The sequence below is a fragment of the Coregonus clupeaformis genome, unplaced genomic scaffold (assembly GCF_020615455.1).
Source record: "Coregonus clupeaformis isolate EN_2021a unplaced genomic scaffold, ASM2061545v1 scaf0337, whole genome shotgun sequence".
Classification (NCBI taxonomy): domain Eukaryota; kingdom Metazoa; phylum Chordata; class Actinopteri; order Salmoniformes; family Salmonidae; genus Coregonus; species Coregonus clupeaformis.
This window is the reverse complement of record NW_025533792.1, coordinates 320001-334809: the sequence shown is the minus strand read 5'-3', so window position 1 is coordinate 334809 and position 14809 is coordinate 320001. Positions and strand designations below refer to the sequence as shown.

Sequence of the window (14809 nt, the reverse complement as noted above, 5' to 3'; positions counted from 1 at the left end):
TTCGACAGACTAGAGGAGGGATAACGGTTCGACAGACTAGAGGAGGGATAACGGTTCGACAGACTAGAGGAGGATAACGGTTCGACAGACTAGAGGAGGGATAACGGTTCGACAGACTAGAGGAGGGATAACGGGTTCGACAGACTAGAGGAGGATAACGGGTTCGACAGACTAGAGGAGGATAACGGTTCGACAGACTAGAGGAGGGATAACGGTTCGACAGACTAGAGGAGGGATAACGGTTCGACAGACTAGAGGAGGATAACGGTTCGACAGACTAGAGGAGGGATAACGGTTCGACAGACTAGAGGAGGATAACGGTTCGACAGACTAGAGGAGGATAACGGTTCGACAGACTAGAGGGATAACGGTTCGACAGACTAGAGGAGGATAACGGTTCGACAGACTAGAGGAGGATAACGGTTCGACAGACTAGAGGAGGATAACGGTTCGACAGACTAGAGGAGGATAACGGTTCGACAGACTAGAGGAGGGATAACGGGTTGGACAGACTAGAGGAGGATAACGGTTCGACAGACTAGAGGAGGGATAACGGTTCGACAGACTAGAGGAGGATAACGGTTCGACAGACTAGAGGAGGATAACGGTTCGACAGACTAGAGGAGGATAACGGTTCGACAGACTAGAGGAGGGATAACGGTTCGACAGACTAGAGGAGGATAACGGTTCGACAGACTAGAGGAGGATAACGGTTCGACAGACTAGAGGAGGATAACGGTTCGACAGACTAGAGGAGGGATAACGGTTCGACAGACTAGAGGAGGGATAACGGTTCGACAGACTAGAGGAGGGATAACGGTTCGACAGACTAGAGGAGGGATAACGGTTCGACAGACTAGAGGAGGATAACGGTTCGACAGACTAGAGGAGGATAACGGTTCGACATAGAGGAGGATAACGGTTCGACAGACTAGAGGAGGGATAACGGTTCGACAGACTAGAGGAGGGATAACGGTTCGACAGACTAGAGGAGGGATAACGGTTCGACAGACTAGAGGAGGGATAACGGTTCGACAGACTAGAGGAGGGATAACGGTTCGACAGACTAGAGGAGGATAACGGTTCGACAGACTAGAGGAGGATAACGGTTCGACATACTAGAGGAGGATAACGGTTCGACAGACTAGAGGAGGATAACGGTTCGACAGACTAGAGGAGGGATAACGGTTCGACAGACTAGAGGAGGATAACGGTTCGACAGACTAGAGGAGGGATAACGGTTCGACAGACTAGAGGAGGATAACGGTTCGACAGACTAGAGGAGGGATAACGGTTCGACAGACTAGAGGAGGGATAACGGTTCGACAGACTAGAGGAGGATAACGGTTCGACAGACTAGAGGAGGGATAACGGTTCGACAGACTAGAGGAGGATAACGGTTCGACAGACTAGAGGAGGGATAACGGTTCGACAGACTAGAGGAGGGATAACGGTTCGACAGACTAGAGGAGGATAACGGTTCTGACAGACTAGAGGAGGATAACGGTTCGACAGACTAGAGGAGGGATAACGGTTCGACGGACTAGAGGAGGATAACGGTTCGACAGACTAGAGGGATAACGGTTCGACAGACTAGAGGAGGGATAACGGTTCGACAGACTAGAGGAGGATAACGGTTCGACAGACTAGAGGAGGATAACGGTTCGACAGACTAGAGGGATAACGGTTCGACAGACTAGAGGAGGGATAACGGTTCGACAGACTAGAGGAGGGATAACGGTTCGACAGACTAGAGGAGGGATAACGGTTCCGACAGACTAGAGGAGGATAACGGTTCGACAGACTAGAGGAGGATAACGGTTCGACAGACTAGAGGAGGATAACGGTTCGACAGACTAGAGGGAGGATAACGGTTCGACAGACTAGAGGAGGGATAACGGTTCGACAGACTAGAGGAGGGATAACGGTTCCGACAGACTAGAGGAGGGATAACGGTTCGACAGACTAGAGGAGGATAACGGTTCGACAGACTAGAGGAGGGATAACGGTTTCGACAGACTAGAGGAGGGATAACGGTTCGACAGACTAGAGGAGGATAACGGTTCGACAGACTAGAGGAGGATAACGGTTCGACAGACTAGAGGAGGATAACGGTTCGACAGACTAGAGGAGGGATAACGGTTCGACAGACTAGAGGAGGATAACGGTTCGACAGACTAGAGGAGGGATAACGGTTCGACAGACTAGAGGAGGGATAACGGTTCGACAGACTAGAGGAGGGATAACGGTTCGACAGACTAGAGGAGGGATAACGGTTCGACAGACTAGAGGAGGGATAACGGTTCGACAGACTAGAGGAGGGATAACGGTTCGACAGACTAGAGTAGGGATAACGGTTCGACAGACTAGAGGAGGATAACGGTTCGACAGACTAGAGGAGGATAACGGTTCGACAGACTAGAGGAGGGATAACGGTTCGACAGACTAGAGGAGGATAACGGTTCGACAGACTAGAGGAGGGATAACGGTTCGACAGACTAGAGGAGGATAACGGTTCGACAGACTAGAGGAGGGATAACGGTTCGACAGACTAGAGGAGGGATAACGGTTCGACAGACTAGAGGAGGATAACGGTTCGACAGACTAGAGGGAAAACGGTTCGACAGACTAGAGGAGGATAACGGTTCGACAGACTAGAGGAGGATAACGGTTCGACAGACTAGAGGAGGGATAACGGTTCGACAGACTAGAGGGATAACGGTTCGACAGACTAGAGGAGGGATAACGGTTCGACAGACTAGAGGAGGATAACGGTTCGACAGACTAGAGGAGGATAACGGTTCGACAGACTAGAGGAGGGATAACGGTTCAACAGACTAGAGGAGGGATAACGGGTTGGACAGACTAGAGGAGGATAATGGTTCGACAGACTAGAGGAGGATAACGGTTCGACAGACTAGAGGAGGGATAACGGTTCGACAGACTAGAGGAGGGATAACGGTTCGACAGACTAGAGGAGGATAACGGTTCGACATACTAGAGGAGGGATAACGGTTCAACAGACTAGAGGAGGGATAACGGGTTGGACAGACTAGAGGAGGATAACGGTTCGACAGACTAGAGGAGGATAACGGTTCGACAGACTAGAGGAGGATAACGGTTCGACAGACTAGAGGAGGGATAACGGTTCGACAGACTAGAGGGATAACGGTTCGACAGACTAGAGGAGGGATAACGGTTCGACAGACTAGAGGAGGGATAACGGTTCGACAGACTAGAGGAGGATAACGGTTCGACAGACTAGAGGAGGGATAACGGTTCGACAGACTAGAGGAGGGATAACGGTTCGACAGACTAGAGGAGGATAACGGTTCGACAGACTAGAGGAGGGATAACGGTTCGACAGACTAGAGGAGGGATAACGGTTCGACAGACTAGAGGAGGATAACGGTTCGACAGACTAGAGGAGGATAACGGTTCGACAGACTAGAGGAGGGATAACGGTTCGACAGACTAGAGGAGGGATAACGGTTCGACAGACTAGAGGAGTATAACGGTTCGACAGACTAGAGGAGGATAACGGTTCGACAGACTAGAGGGATAACGGTTCGACAGACTAGAGGAGGATAACGGTTCGACAGACTAGAGGAGGATAACGGTTCGACAGACTAGAGGAGGGATAACGGTTCGACAGACTAGAGGAGGGATAACGGTTCGACAGACTAGAGGAGGGATAACGGTTCGGCAGACTAGAGGAGGATAACGGTTCGACAGACTAGAGGAGGATAACGGTTCGACAGACTAGAGGAGGGATAACGGTTCGACAGACTAGAGGAGGGATAACGGTTCGACAGACTAGAGGAGGATAACGGTTCGACAGACTAGAGGAGGATAACGGTTCGACAGACTAGAGGAGGGATAACTGTTCGACAGACTAGAGGAGGATAACGGTTCGACAGACTAGAGGAGGATAACGGTTCGACAGACTAGAGGAGGGATAACGGTTCGACAGACTAGAGGAGGGATAACGGTTCGACAGACTAGAGGAGGATAACGGTTCGACAGACTAGAGGAGGATAACGGTTTGACAGACTAGAGGAGGATAACGGTTCGACAGACTAGAGGAGGGATAACGGTTCGACAGACTAGAGGAGGATAACGGTTCGACAGACTAGAGGAGGGATAACGGTTCGACAGACTAGAGGAGGGATAACGGTTCGACAGACTAGAGGAGGATAACGGTTCGACAGACTAGAGGAGGATAACGGTTCGACAGACTAGAGGAGGATAACGGTTCGACAGACTAGAGGAGGATAACGGTTCGACAGACTAGAGGAGGGATAACGGTTCGACAGACTAGAGGAGGGATAACGGTTCGACAGACTAGAGGAGGATAACGGTTCGACAGACTAGAGGAGGATAACGGTTCGACAGACTAGAGGAGGATAACGGTTCGACAGACTAGAGGAGATAACGGTTCGACAGACTAGAGGAGGGATAACGGTTCGACAGACTAGAGGAGGGATAACGGTTCGACATACTAGAGGGATAACGGTTCGACAGACTAGAGGAGGGATAACGGTTCGACAGACTAGAGGAGGATAACGGTTCGACAGACTAGAGGGATAACGGTTCGACAGACTAGAGGAGGGATAACGGTTCGACAGACTAGAGGAGGGATAACGGTTCGACAGACTAGAGGAGGATAACGGTTCGACAGACTAGAGGAGGATAACGGTTCGACAGACTAGAGGAGGATAACGGTTCGACAGACTAGAGGAGGATAACGGTTCGACAGACTAGAGGAGGGATAACGGTTCGACAGACTAGAGGGATAACGGTTCGACAGACTAGAGGAGGGATAACGGTTCGACAGACTAGAGGAGGATAACGGTTCGACAGACTAGAGGAGGATAACGGTTCGACAGACTAGAGGGATAACGGTTCGACAGACTAGAGGAGGGATAACGGTTCGACAGACTAGAGGAGGGATAACGGTTCGACAGACTAGAGGGATAACGGTTCGACAGACTAGAGGAGGATAACGGTTCGACAGACTAGAGGAGGATAACGGTTCGACAGACTAGAGGAGGGATAACGGTTCGACAGACTAGAGGAGGGATAACGGTTCGACAGACTAGAGGAGGATAACGGTTCGACAGACTAGAGGAGGGATAACGGTTCGACAGACTAGAGGAGGGATAACGGTTCGACAGACTAGAGGAGGATAACGGTTCGACAGACTAGAGGAGGGATAACGGTTCGACAGACTAGAGGAGGATAACGGTTCGACAGACTAGAGGAGGGATAACGGTTCGACAGACTAGAGGAGGGATAACGGTTCGACAGACTAGAGGAGGATAACGGTTCGACAGACTAGAGGAGGGATAACGGTTCGACAGACTAGAGGAGGGATAACGGTTCGACAGACTAGAGGAGGATAACGGTTCGACAGACTAGAGGAGGGATAACGGTTCGACAGACTAGAGGAGGATAACGGTTCGACAGACTAGAGGAGGATAACGGTTCGACAGACTAGAGGAGGGATAACGGTTCGACAGACTAGAGGAGGATAACGGTTCGACAGACTAGAGGAGGATAACGGTTCTGACAGACTAGAGAGGATAACAGTTCGACAGACTAGAGGAGGGATAACGGTTCGACAGACTAGAGGAGGATAACGGTTCGACAGACTAGAGGAGGATAACGGTTCGACAGACTAGAGGAGGGATAACGGTTCGACAGACTAGAGGGATAACGGTTCGACAGACTAGAGGGATAACGGTTCGACAGACTAGAGGAGGGATAACGGTTCGACAGACTAGAGGAGGATAACGGTTCGACAGACTAGAGGAGGATAACGGTTCGACAGACTAGAGGGATAACAGTTCGACAGACTAGAGGAGGGATAACGGTTCGACAGACTAGAGGAGGATAACGGTTCGACAGACTAGAGGAGGATAACGGTTCGACAGACTAGAGGAGGGATAACGGTTCGACAGACTAGAGGGATAACGGTTCGACAGACTAGAGGGATAACGGTTCGACAGACTAGAGGAGGATAACGGTTCGACAGACTAGAGGAGGATAACGGTTCGACAGACTAGAGGAGGGATAACGGTTCGACAGACTAGAGGAGGGATAACGGTTCGACAGACTAGAGGAGGATAACGGTTCGACAGACTAGAGGAGGATAACGGTTCGACAGACTAGAGGAGGGATAACGGTTCGACAGACTAGAGGAGGATAACGGTTTGACAGACTAGAGGAGGGATAACGGTTCGACAGACTAGAGGAGGATAACAGTTCGACAGACTAGAGGAGGATAACGGTTCGACAGACTAGAGGAGGGATAACGGTTCGACAGACTAGAGGAGGGATAACGGTTCGACAGACTAGAGGAGGGATAACGGTTCGACAGACTAGAGGAGGATAACGGTTCGACAGACTAGAGGAGGATAACGGTTCGACAGACTAGAGGAGGATAACGGTTCGACAGACTAGAGGAGGATAACGGTTCGACAGACTAGAGGAGGGATAACGGTTCGACAGACTAGAGGAGGGATAACGGTTCGACAGACTAGAGGAGGGATAACGGTTCGACAGACTAGAGGAGGATAACGGTTCGACAGACTAGAGGAGGATAACGGTTCGACAGACTAGAGGAGGGATAACGGTTCGACAGACTAGAGGAGGATAACGGTTTGACAGACTAGAGGAGGATAACGGTTCGACAGACTAGAGGAGGGATTTTTCTTCCAGCGTGGTGAAGGAGGAGAAAACCATGGGGGTGTACGATGGGCCCCTGGTCAGTAATGCACTGGGAACAGGCTGCCATTTGTGATGGAGCCTATTTCTGTCCTCTAAGTGGGAACTCTATAAATGCATTTATTCATTTATTCAGAGAAAATTGGTCTGTTTAACTTAACACTATGTTGAGAGTATCCTCGGGGGATGGAGAAAAAAAACATACAGTTTCAAAGGTGAAAATGACTGAGAGAAAATGATTTCTTGCCATTAGCCTACATATTGGTTAAAATAATATCATTGTGTGTCTAAAATTAGATATGTCTTCTCTTTAGAGAAATGTAGAAATGTGCATTTAACACTAAATGGAGAAAGAAATCTATCCATGCCTTTAGTGGACTGTTCTTACCACAGGAGGCTGTTGAGGGGAGGACGGCTCATATTTGCCAGAATGGAGCAAATGGAATGGCGTCAAACGCCTGGAAACCATGGAAACCATGTGTTTGATGTATCTGATACCATTCCACTCATTCTGCTCGAGTCATTTACCACGAGCCCGTCCTCCCCAATATAGGTCCCACCAGCCTCCTGTGGTTCTTAGTGGTAAAACACATTTAGACCTTGAGACCAAAACCTTACAGGCTCAAGTACAGAGAAATTGTAAGAGGATGGAGTCATTCAACCTCAAAACAGAAACAAGAAAGAGGATTTCAAAACCCACAATCTCAAAATGTTCTGAAATCGTTTTATGGAGTTAGAAACAGAGAATAATTCCTGAAACATTTTGTTGAAGTGTAATTTTGATCACTGAGAAGGTAAGCTTATTGGTTGCACCCAAATTGGCCATGTCAACTTATAGGATTCATACAGTATTCAAGAAATGTAGTACCTAACATCCTAACAAGATGTGAGGATGGCAGAAATGAAATGGGATGACCCAATGTAGTAGTGACATGGCCTCTGTCCAGAAACCACCCCTAGCCCCTGTCCCCTTGTGGAGAGCTGAGAGGACAGGACAGGTACAAGTCCAGACTAGGGGGTAGGAGATCTGAGAGGACTGGACAGGTACAAGTCCAGACTAGGGGGTGGGAGATCTGAGAGGACTGGACAGGTACAAGTCCAGACTAGGGGGTAGGAGATCTGAGAGGACTGGACAGGTACAAGTCCAGACCAGGGGGTAGGAGATCTGAGAGGACTGGACAGGTACAAGTCCAGACTAGGGGGTAGGAGATATGAGAGGACTGGACAGGTACAAGTCCAGACCAGGGGGTAGGAGTTCTGAGAGGACTGGACAGGTACAAGTCCAGACTAGGGGGTAGGAGATATGAGAGGACTGGACAGGTACAAGTCCAGACTAGGGGGTAGGAGATCTGAGAGGACAGGACAGGTACAAGTCCAGACTAGGGGGTAGGAGCTAGGGGTTGTTTCTGGACATAGGTTACATCACCCGTGTGAACTCCAGATAAACACAGAGGGTCCTAGTGACTCACCGGGGTCAAATGCCTCCACATTGCGGTTGAGGAGGCTGATGTCCATGCGTCCCAGGTGGACAATATTGAACAGGGCCGTGATGACCAGCCGCCACGCCCCCAGCAGCACACCAATCAGAACATTGACGGGGAACAACAGGTAGGTCAGCAGGAAGAGACTACCCCTAGGAGACAGACACAGAGTCAACAATCTACCCTGTCTACACCTGGCACCAATAAGAAACTAATGTCTACCCTGTCTACACCTGGCACCAATAAGAAACTAGCGTCTACCCTGTCTACACCTGGCACCAATAAGAAACTAATGTCTACCCTGTCTACACCTGGCACCAATGGAGAAACTAATGTCTACCCTGTCTACACCTGGCACCAATGAGAAACTAATGTCTACCCTGTCTACACCTGGCACCAATAAGAAACTAATGTCTACCCTGTCTACACCTGGCACCAATAAGAAACTAATGTCTACCCTGTCTACACCTGGCACCAATAAGAAACTAATGTCTACCCTGTCTACACCTGGCACCAATGGACAAACTAATGTCTACCCTGTCTACACCTGGCACCAATGGACAAACTAATGTCTACCCTGTCTACACCTGGCACCAATGGACAAACTAATGTCTACCCTGTCTACACCTGGCACCAATGAGAAACTAATGTCTACCCTGTCTACACCTGGCACCAATGAGAAACTAATGTCCATCTGAACATGATGATCACATTTAACTGATAGGCCTCGCAAGCCACCCTGATCTCGCGAGCAGCGAACCATTCATGTGAGTTCGTGAGATCAGGGTGGCTTCCAAGGCTATGTCAGTTATGTGACTGAACATACAACCTACCTACCTATGATACATCCTAGAACTAGATTGAGAGGCCACATCATACCTAACAACACAGTCATTCTACAGAACATACATACCGCTGTACATACCTGTTGTGGAGGTCCCGTGTCCCTGTAGACTTCTTAATGAAACAGAATCTGGCAGTGACGTGTTGGACTACTGCTGCTAAGAACAGCATCAGCCAGAATGGCCTGGAGAGAGGAAATCAAGGTAACCACATAAAGACTTCATAACACATTCATAAACCATACATAACCCATTCATAAGCAGGACTATAGCATTTCATCATGTACTGCCATTGGGAAGTGTAGGGTATAGTCTCTGAGAAGCACCGCATGTTCCCCAGGACCTTGAAGAGCATGACGTTTTCTCTATAGTCTCTGACAACCACCACTCACCACATGTTCCCCAGGACCTTGAAGAGCATGACGTTTTCTCTATAGTCTCTGACAACCACCACTCACCCCATGTTCCCCAGGACCTTGAAGAGCATGACGTTTTCTCTATAGTCTCTGAGAACCACCACATGTTCCCCAGGACCTTGAAGAGCATGACGTTTTCTCTATAGTCTCTGACAACCACCACTCACCACATGTTCCCCAGGACCTTGAAGAGCATGACGTTTTCTCTATAGTCTCTGACAACCACCACTCACCACATGTTCCCCAGGACCTTGAAGAGCATGACGTTTTCTCTATAGTCTCTGAGAACCACCACTGAGGGGCTAGTGTTTATGGGGCTAGTCTCTGACAACCACAACTGAGGGGCTAGTGTTTATGGGGCTAGTCTCTGTGAAGAACCACTGAGGGGCTAGTGTTTGTAGGGCTAGGGTCTGTGGACTCACCACATGTTCCCCAGGACCTTGAAGAGCATGAGGTTCTGTCCGTGGAAGATGGGGAGGATGATGAGGAACACAGCGATCAGCAGACACAGGAAGAACACCATGGTCTGGATCAGCATACCTGGAGATACACAGAGACACACCTAACCCCCTGACACAGGAAGAACACCATGGTCTTACCTGAGCAGGTGTAAGGTGAGGTACATAATGTATGAGCGGGGTGTTTTACCTAAGCAGATGTGAGCAGCCTGGAAGCTGGTGAATCCCATCCAGCAGACCAGGGCAGGACGAGACGGTCTGATATTCCTCTGGCAGTTATACACGTTATAGATGTCTCCTCTATACAGACCCTTTAGGTTGGATCTAGAGTAGAGTAGAGTACTGTCACTGTATATATATTTTCTGTTGTATTTTTTGACTTTATGTTTTGTTTACCCCATATGTAACTCTGTGTTGTTGTTTTTATCGCACTGCTTTGCTTTATCTTGGCCAGGTCGCAGTTGTAAATGAGAACTTGTTCTCAACTGGCTTACCTGGTTAAATAAAGGTTAAATAAATAAAATAAAAGAGTAGATGTATTATATGTGATCTTTAGGCTATTTCTTACCGATTATTTTCCACAGGTTAGAATGCACATACACAGCCGGTCACAGACACACCTGAGCAGAGCTAAATGGATGTGCGACTGTGGAGCATTAGATTAGCTTCATGCAATTCGATTTAAAATCTCATTACTTTTAATATGGCATTATCTCTAAAATAGTGGCCTAATTGTCATTTCTTATCATAATAGCTCTTTCTGTATCTGTGTGACTGCAATAACTAGACGGATGAATCGTACTAATCATGTTAACACAGACTACATGTCTGTCTGGAGAATTAGAAGTCCATAAATTGAGGTAGTTGTATTATTATGACTATGACACACTCTTTACCAAACCATTACAATATGTTAAACATGTTCATAGTGTAAAAGACAGAGGACAGTGGGTGAGAAGAGGAAGAGAGGAGTGAGGAGACGAAGAGTGTGGTGATGTGGTAGTCTGGTCTCAGACTGCCACATCAGAGAGAGAGAGAGAGAGAGAGAGAGAGAGAGAGAGAGAGAGAGAGAGAGAGAGAGAGAGAGAGAGAGAGAGAGAGAGAGAGAGAGAGAGAGAGAGAGAGAGAGAGAGAGAGAGAGAGAGAGAGAGACAGAGACAGAGACAGAGACAGAGACAGAGACAGAGACAGAGACACAGAGAGACAGAGAGACAGAGAGACAGAGACAGAGACAGAGACAGAGACAAAGAGAGAGAGAGAGAGAGAGAGAGAGAGAGAGAGAGAGAGAGAGAGAGAGAGAGAGAGAGAGAGAGAGAGACAGAGACAGAGACAGAGACAGAGAGAGAGAGAGACGGAGAACAATAGAGAGATACTTGATGAACTTGGAGAAGAGTCCCCTCAGCCAGTTCACAAACACAAACAGACCCCACAGAGCCCCAGGACAGCAACACAATTAGACCCAACCAAATCATGAGAAAACAAAAAGATCATTACTTGACACAAAAAAACAGAGCAAACTAGAATGCTATTAGCCCTAAATAGAGAGTACACAGTGGCAGAATACCTGATTACTGTGACTGACCCAACGGTTAACTTCTAGCTTTTAACAACTAGGACTGCTATTTCTTGTCCCGGAATGCCACTTAATAGACAGGTTGAAGCCTGCTTGACAGAGCCACTACGCTGCTAGCCATCAAGCTAACGGGTTAGTCCCAGATGAGTTTTCCAATGGAGACCTCTTTGTCTGGAGAACTAAATGAACGGTTCCAGCGCTGTAGGAGCTATATCTATTACGCTTTGTCGGGACAAACTGGATCACTCAGAGTTACAATTCCTTGATCACGCAGTTCGCCAGGCTACGCAAGAAACTTGGGAAAACGCAGATTGGAATGTTTACCTTTACCACACCGGTGCCTGGACGGCGTTCGCGCTTGTTGGATGCATCTCCGCCTTGTCATTTGTCATTATCCAACTGGCCGGTGTTGCCCGTAGTTCGTTCGCCAGGGGAGCCATCTCCTGCCTCTCCTCCCCATCTGATAGAGGACTCGAAGGAGCACAGCAAGAGGAGCATGATAATCAAAGATGGTCGGTGTGTCACGATCCGTGGAAGCCGAAGACAGCTGCCTCTACACTCCCAACGAGAGGCCCGGAGTGGATACAAACAACTAATAGTTTCGCCGTCCTGGAGCCTGATCTTTCTGCACCTTCGGGAGCAACCGGCTCAAGTTATCCTGCCTCTCGCCCGTCCATAAAGGTTTCTCCGAATCCCGTAAAGCGTTGGAGTGGGTGAATTTCCTCATCCGTCTCGCCAGCCGTGATTTTGGACAGCTCCATGGTAAGAAATGTGACCGTTCCTGGTGCAAAAACAATGTCCTATCCCAGAGCTCGAGTAAATTACATTACTAAGCTGCTCCCAATGTATTGTGCCAGGACACCGATTCTATCGTAGTCCATCTGGGTTTTAATGACATTATGAAGGGCAGCTCTGGAACAGTTGAAACCTGGATTTTAAAGAGCTGATTGACTCTCTGCTAGACACTAATAAAAGAACCATCATATCTGGTCCTGTGCCCTCTGAATCGTGGCACTGAACGCTTAGCAGGAATCTTTCTCTTCACAACTGGCTACGTGATTATTGCAGCTCAATTTGTTGACAATTTCGATACTTTTTGGAAACAAAACACGTTTTATAAGGAGGGTGGGATCCACCCAAATCATTTGGGTTCCTGGATCCTTTCACAGCATTATAAGGCTGCGTTGAGACAATGACTTATCAATTACCCAAGCCCAGCTCAGTTAATGCCTACCATTGTGTCGCTGAGCAGTCATAATGCTTTAGCAAATGTACATTATCCTAGGGGCGTTGGTAGACACAATGTAAGTAACCTAATGTATGTCCCTCTAACTGCCCTGAATGCCTCTGCTGATCCTACAGCTATTGGATGCAGCAATCATGTGCCTATCAACCAGAGTTACACTGATAGCACTGAACTGGTGTACCCTAGTAGAAGTCCACTGTGTGCAGCTCACCCTGCACCAACATAAAGAACATGATTTAAATATTGACCGCTTTCATCAAGCTACCCACTTAAGAAAAAAGCTTCAAACTGTAACCAGTGCTTGCAACCTGGTTCAGGTTATCAGTCAACCTACCAGGGTAGTTACAAACAGCACAGGAAGGAAATCATCAACATGTATTGATCACATCTTTATTAATGCTGCAGAAATTTGCTTCAAAGCAGTATCCAGATCCATCGGATGTAGTGATCACAATATAGTAGCCATATCTAGGAAAACCAAAGTTCCAAAGGCTGGGCCTAATATCGTTTATAAGATGTCATACAATAAGTTTAGCAGTGATTCCTATGTTGCTGATGTAAAGAATATTTGTTGGTCCGTGGTGTGTAATGAGGAGCAAACAGACGCTGCACTTGACATATTTATGAAATTGCTTATTCCAGTTACTAATAAGCATGCACCCATTAAGAAAATGCCTGTAAAAACGGTTAAATCCCTGTGGGTTGATGAGGAATTGAAAAATGGTATGGTTAAGAGGGATGAGGCAAAAGGAATGGCAAATAAGTCTGGCTGCACAACCAATTGGCAAACGTATTGCAAATTGAGAAATCATGTGACTAAACTGAATAAAAAGAAGAAGAAACTAAACTATGAAACAAAGATAAATGACATAAAGAATGATAGTAAAAAGCTTTGGAGCCCCTTAAATGACATTTTGGGAAAAAAGGCAAACTCAGCTCCATCATTCATTGAAATCAGATGGCTCATTCATTACAAAACCAACTGATATTGCCAACTACTTTAATTCGTTTTTTCATTGGCAAGATTAGCAAACTTAGGTATGACATGCCAGCAACAAACACTGACACTACACATATAAATATATCTGACCAAATTATGAAAGACAAGCATTGTAATTTTGAATTCCGTAAAGTGACTGTGGAAGAGGTGAACAAATTATTGTTGTCTATCAACAATGACAAGCCACGGGGGTCTGACCACTTGGATGGAAATTTACTGAGGATACAATTACTGAGGACGATATTGCCACTCCTATATGCCATATATATTTTATTTACTGGTAACCAGAGTCGTTCAAGGGAATTCGGGACATGGGTGACTAGCTAACGTTAGCTTGGCTCTCTGTGTGTTCGTGCCGTGGGAGGAGGGGTTAGTTCATTGGCAGAAAGCAATGGCTAGCTAGTATGCTAACTATTCTAGCTAACTAACTGGCTGAATAAGTTGACGACGTACTCACTCAAACTGTCAAAACTACCCCCAAAACTTTACACAACGTTAGACACGGACACAAATGATCTGTTTGGCGTGTTAACACACTGGTGGTTTGTTGTAACTCGGTATTGGTGCTAAACCGTGTTATTGGAGGCTGGCATGCTAGTTGGCTTTAGCGCCATATGATTCGGTGTACCAAGTTAGCTAGCTGAATAAACTAAGTTAGAGTCTGTTCCAGAAAACATTGAACCGCTGTAGTTTACAACAATTATACTTTCTAAAGTGGAAGTTGGGAGAGTTATATTTGAGTGTTTCAGTGAAACGTGAGTGAGGGAGGCCCTCGCCTTCCTTTCCCAGATGTTTAGTTCATTTCATTCCGATCTCCTTTGCATTATTGTAGCCTTTTTCTGTAGCCTGTCAACTATGTGTCTGTCTATCCCTGTTCTCTCCTCTCCGCACAGGCCATACAAACGCCTCACACCGCATGGCTGCCGCCACTTCTAACCTGGTGGTCCCTGCGCGCACGACCCACGTGGAGTTCCAGGTCTCTCAGCCTCTGGAACTGCCGCTCTGCGGCCAACAAGGCAGAGTTCATCTCAGCCTATGCTACCCTCCAGTCCTCGACTTGGCGC

The 14809-nt window shown here is 47.5% G+C and overlaps 1 protein-coding gene across 1 annotated transcript in view; it reads right to left on the bottom strand.

The window, feature by feature from the left end:
- stra6 (signaling receptor and transporter of retinol STRA6) overlaps positions 1–14809 on the bottom strand; it is a 124111-nt gene that overhangs the window by 43686 nt on the left and 65616 nt on the right. The window contains exons 13-16 of the mRNA XM_045214917.1: positions 10117–10250; positions 9891–10008; positions 9136–9237; positions 8199–8362 (exon numbers count right to left, since the gene is read on the bottom strand). Of these exons, the coding sequence (XP_045070852.1) occupies positions 8199–8362; positions 9136–9237; positions 9891–10008; positions 10117–10250 (518 nt within the window). The remainder of the gene's footprint in view (positions 1–8198; positions 8363–9135; positions 9238–9890; positions 10009–10116; positions 10251–14809) is intronic.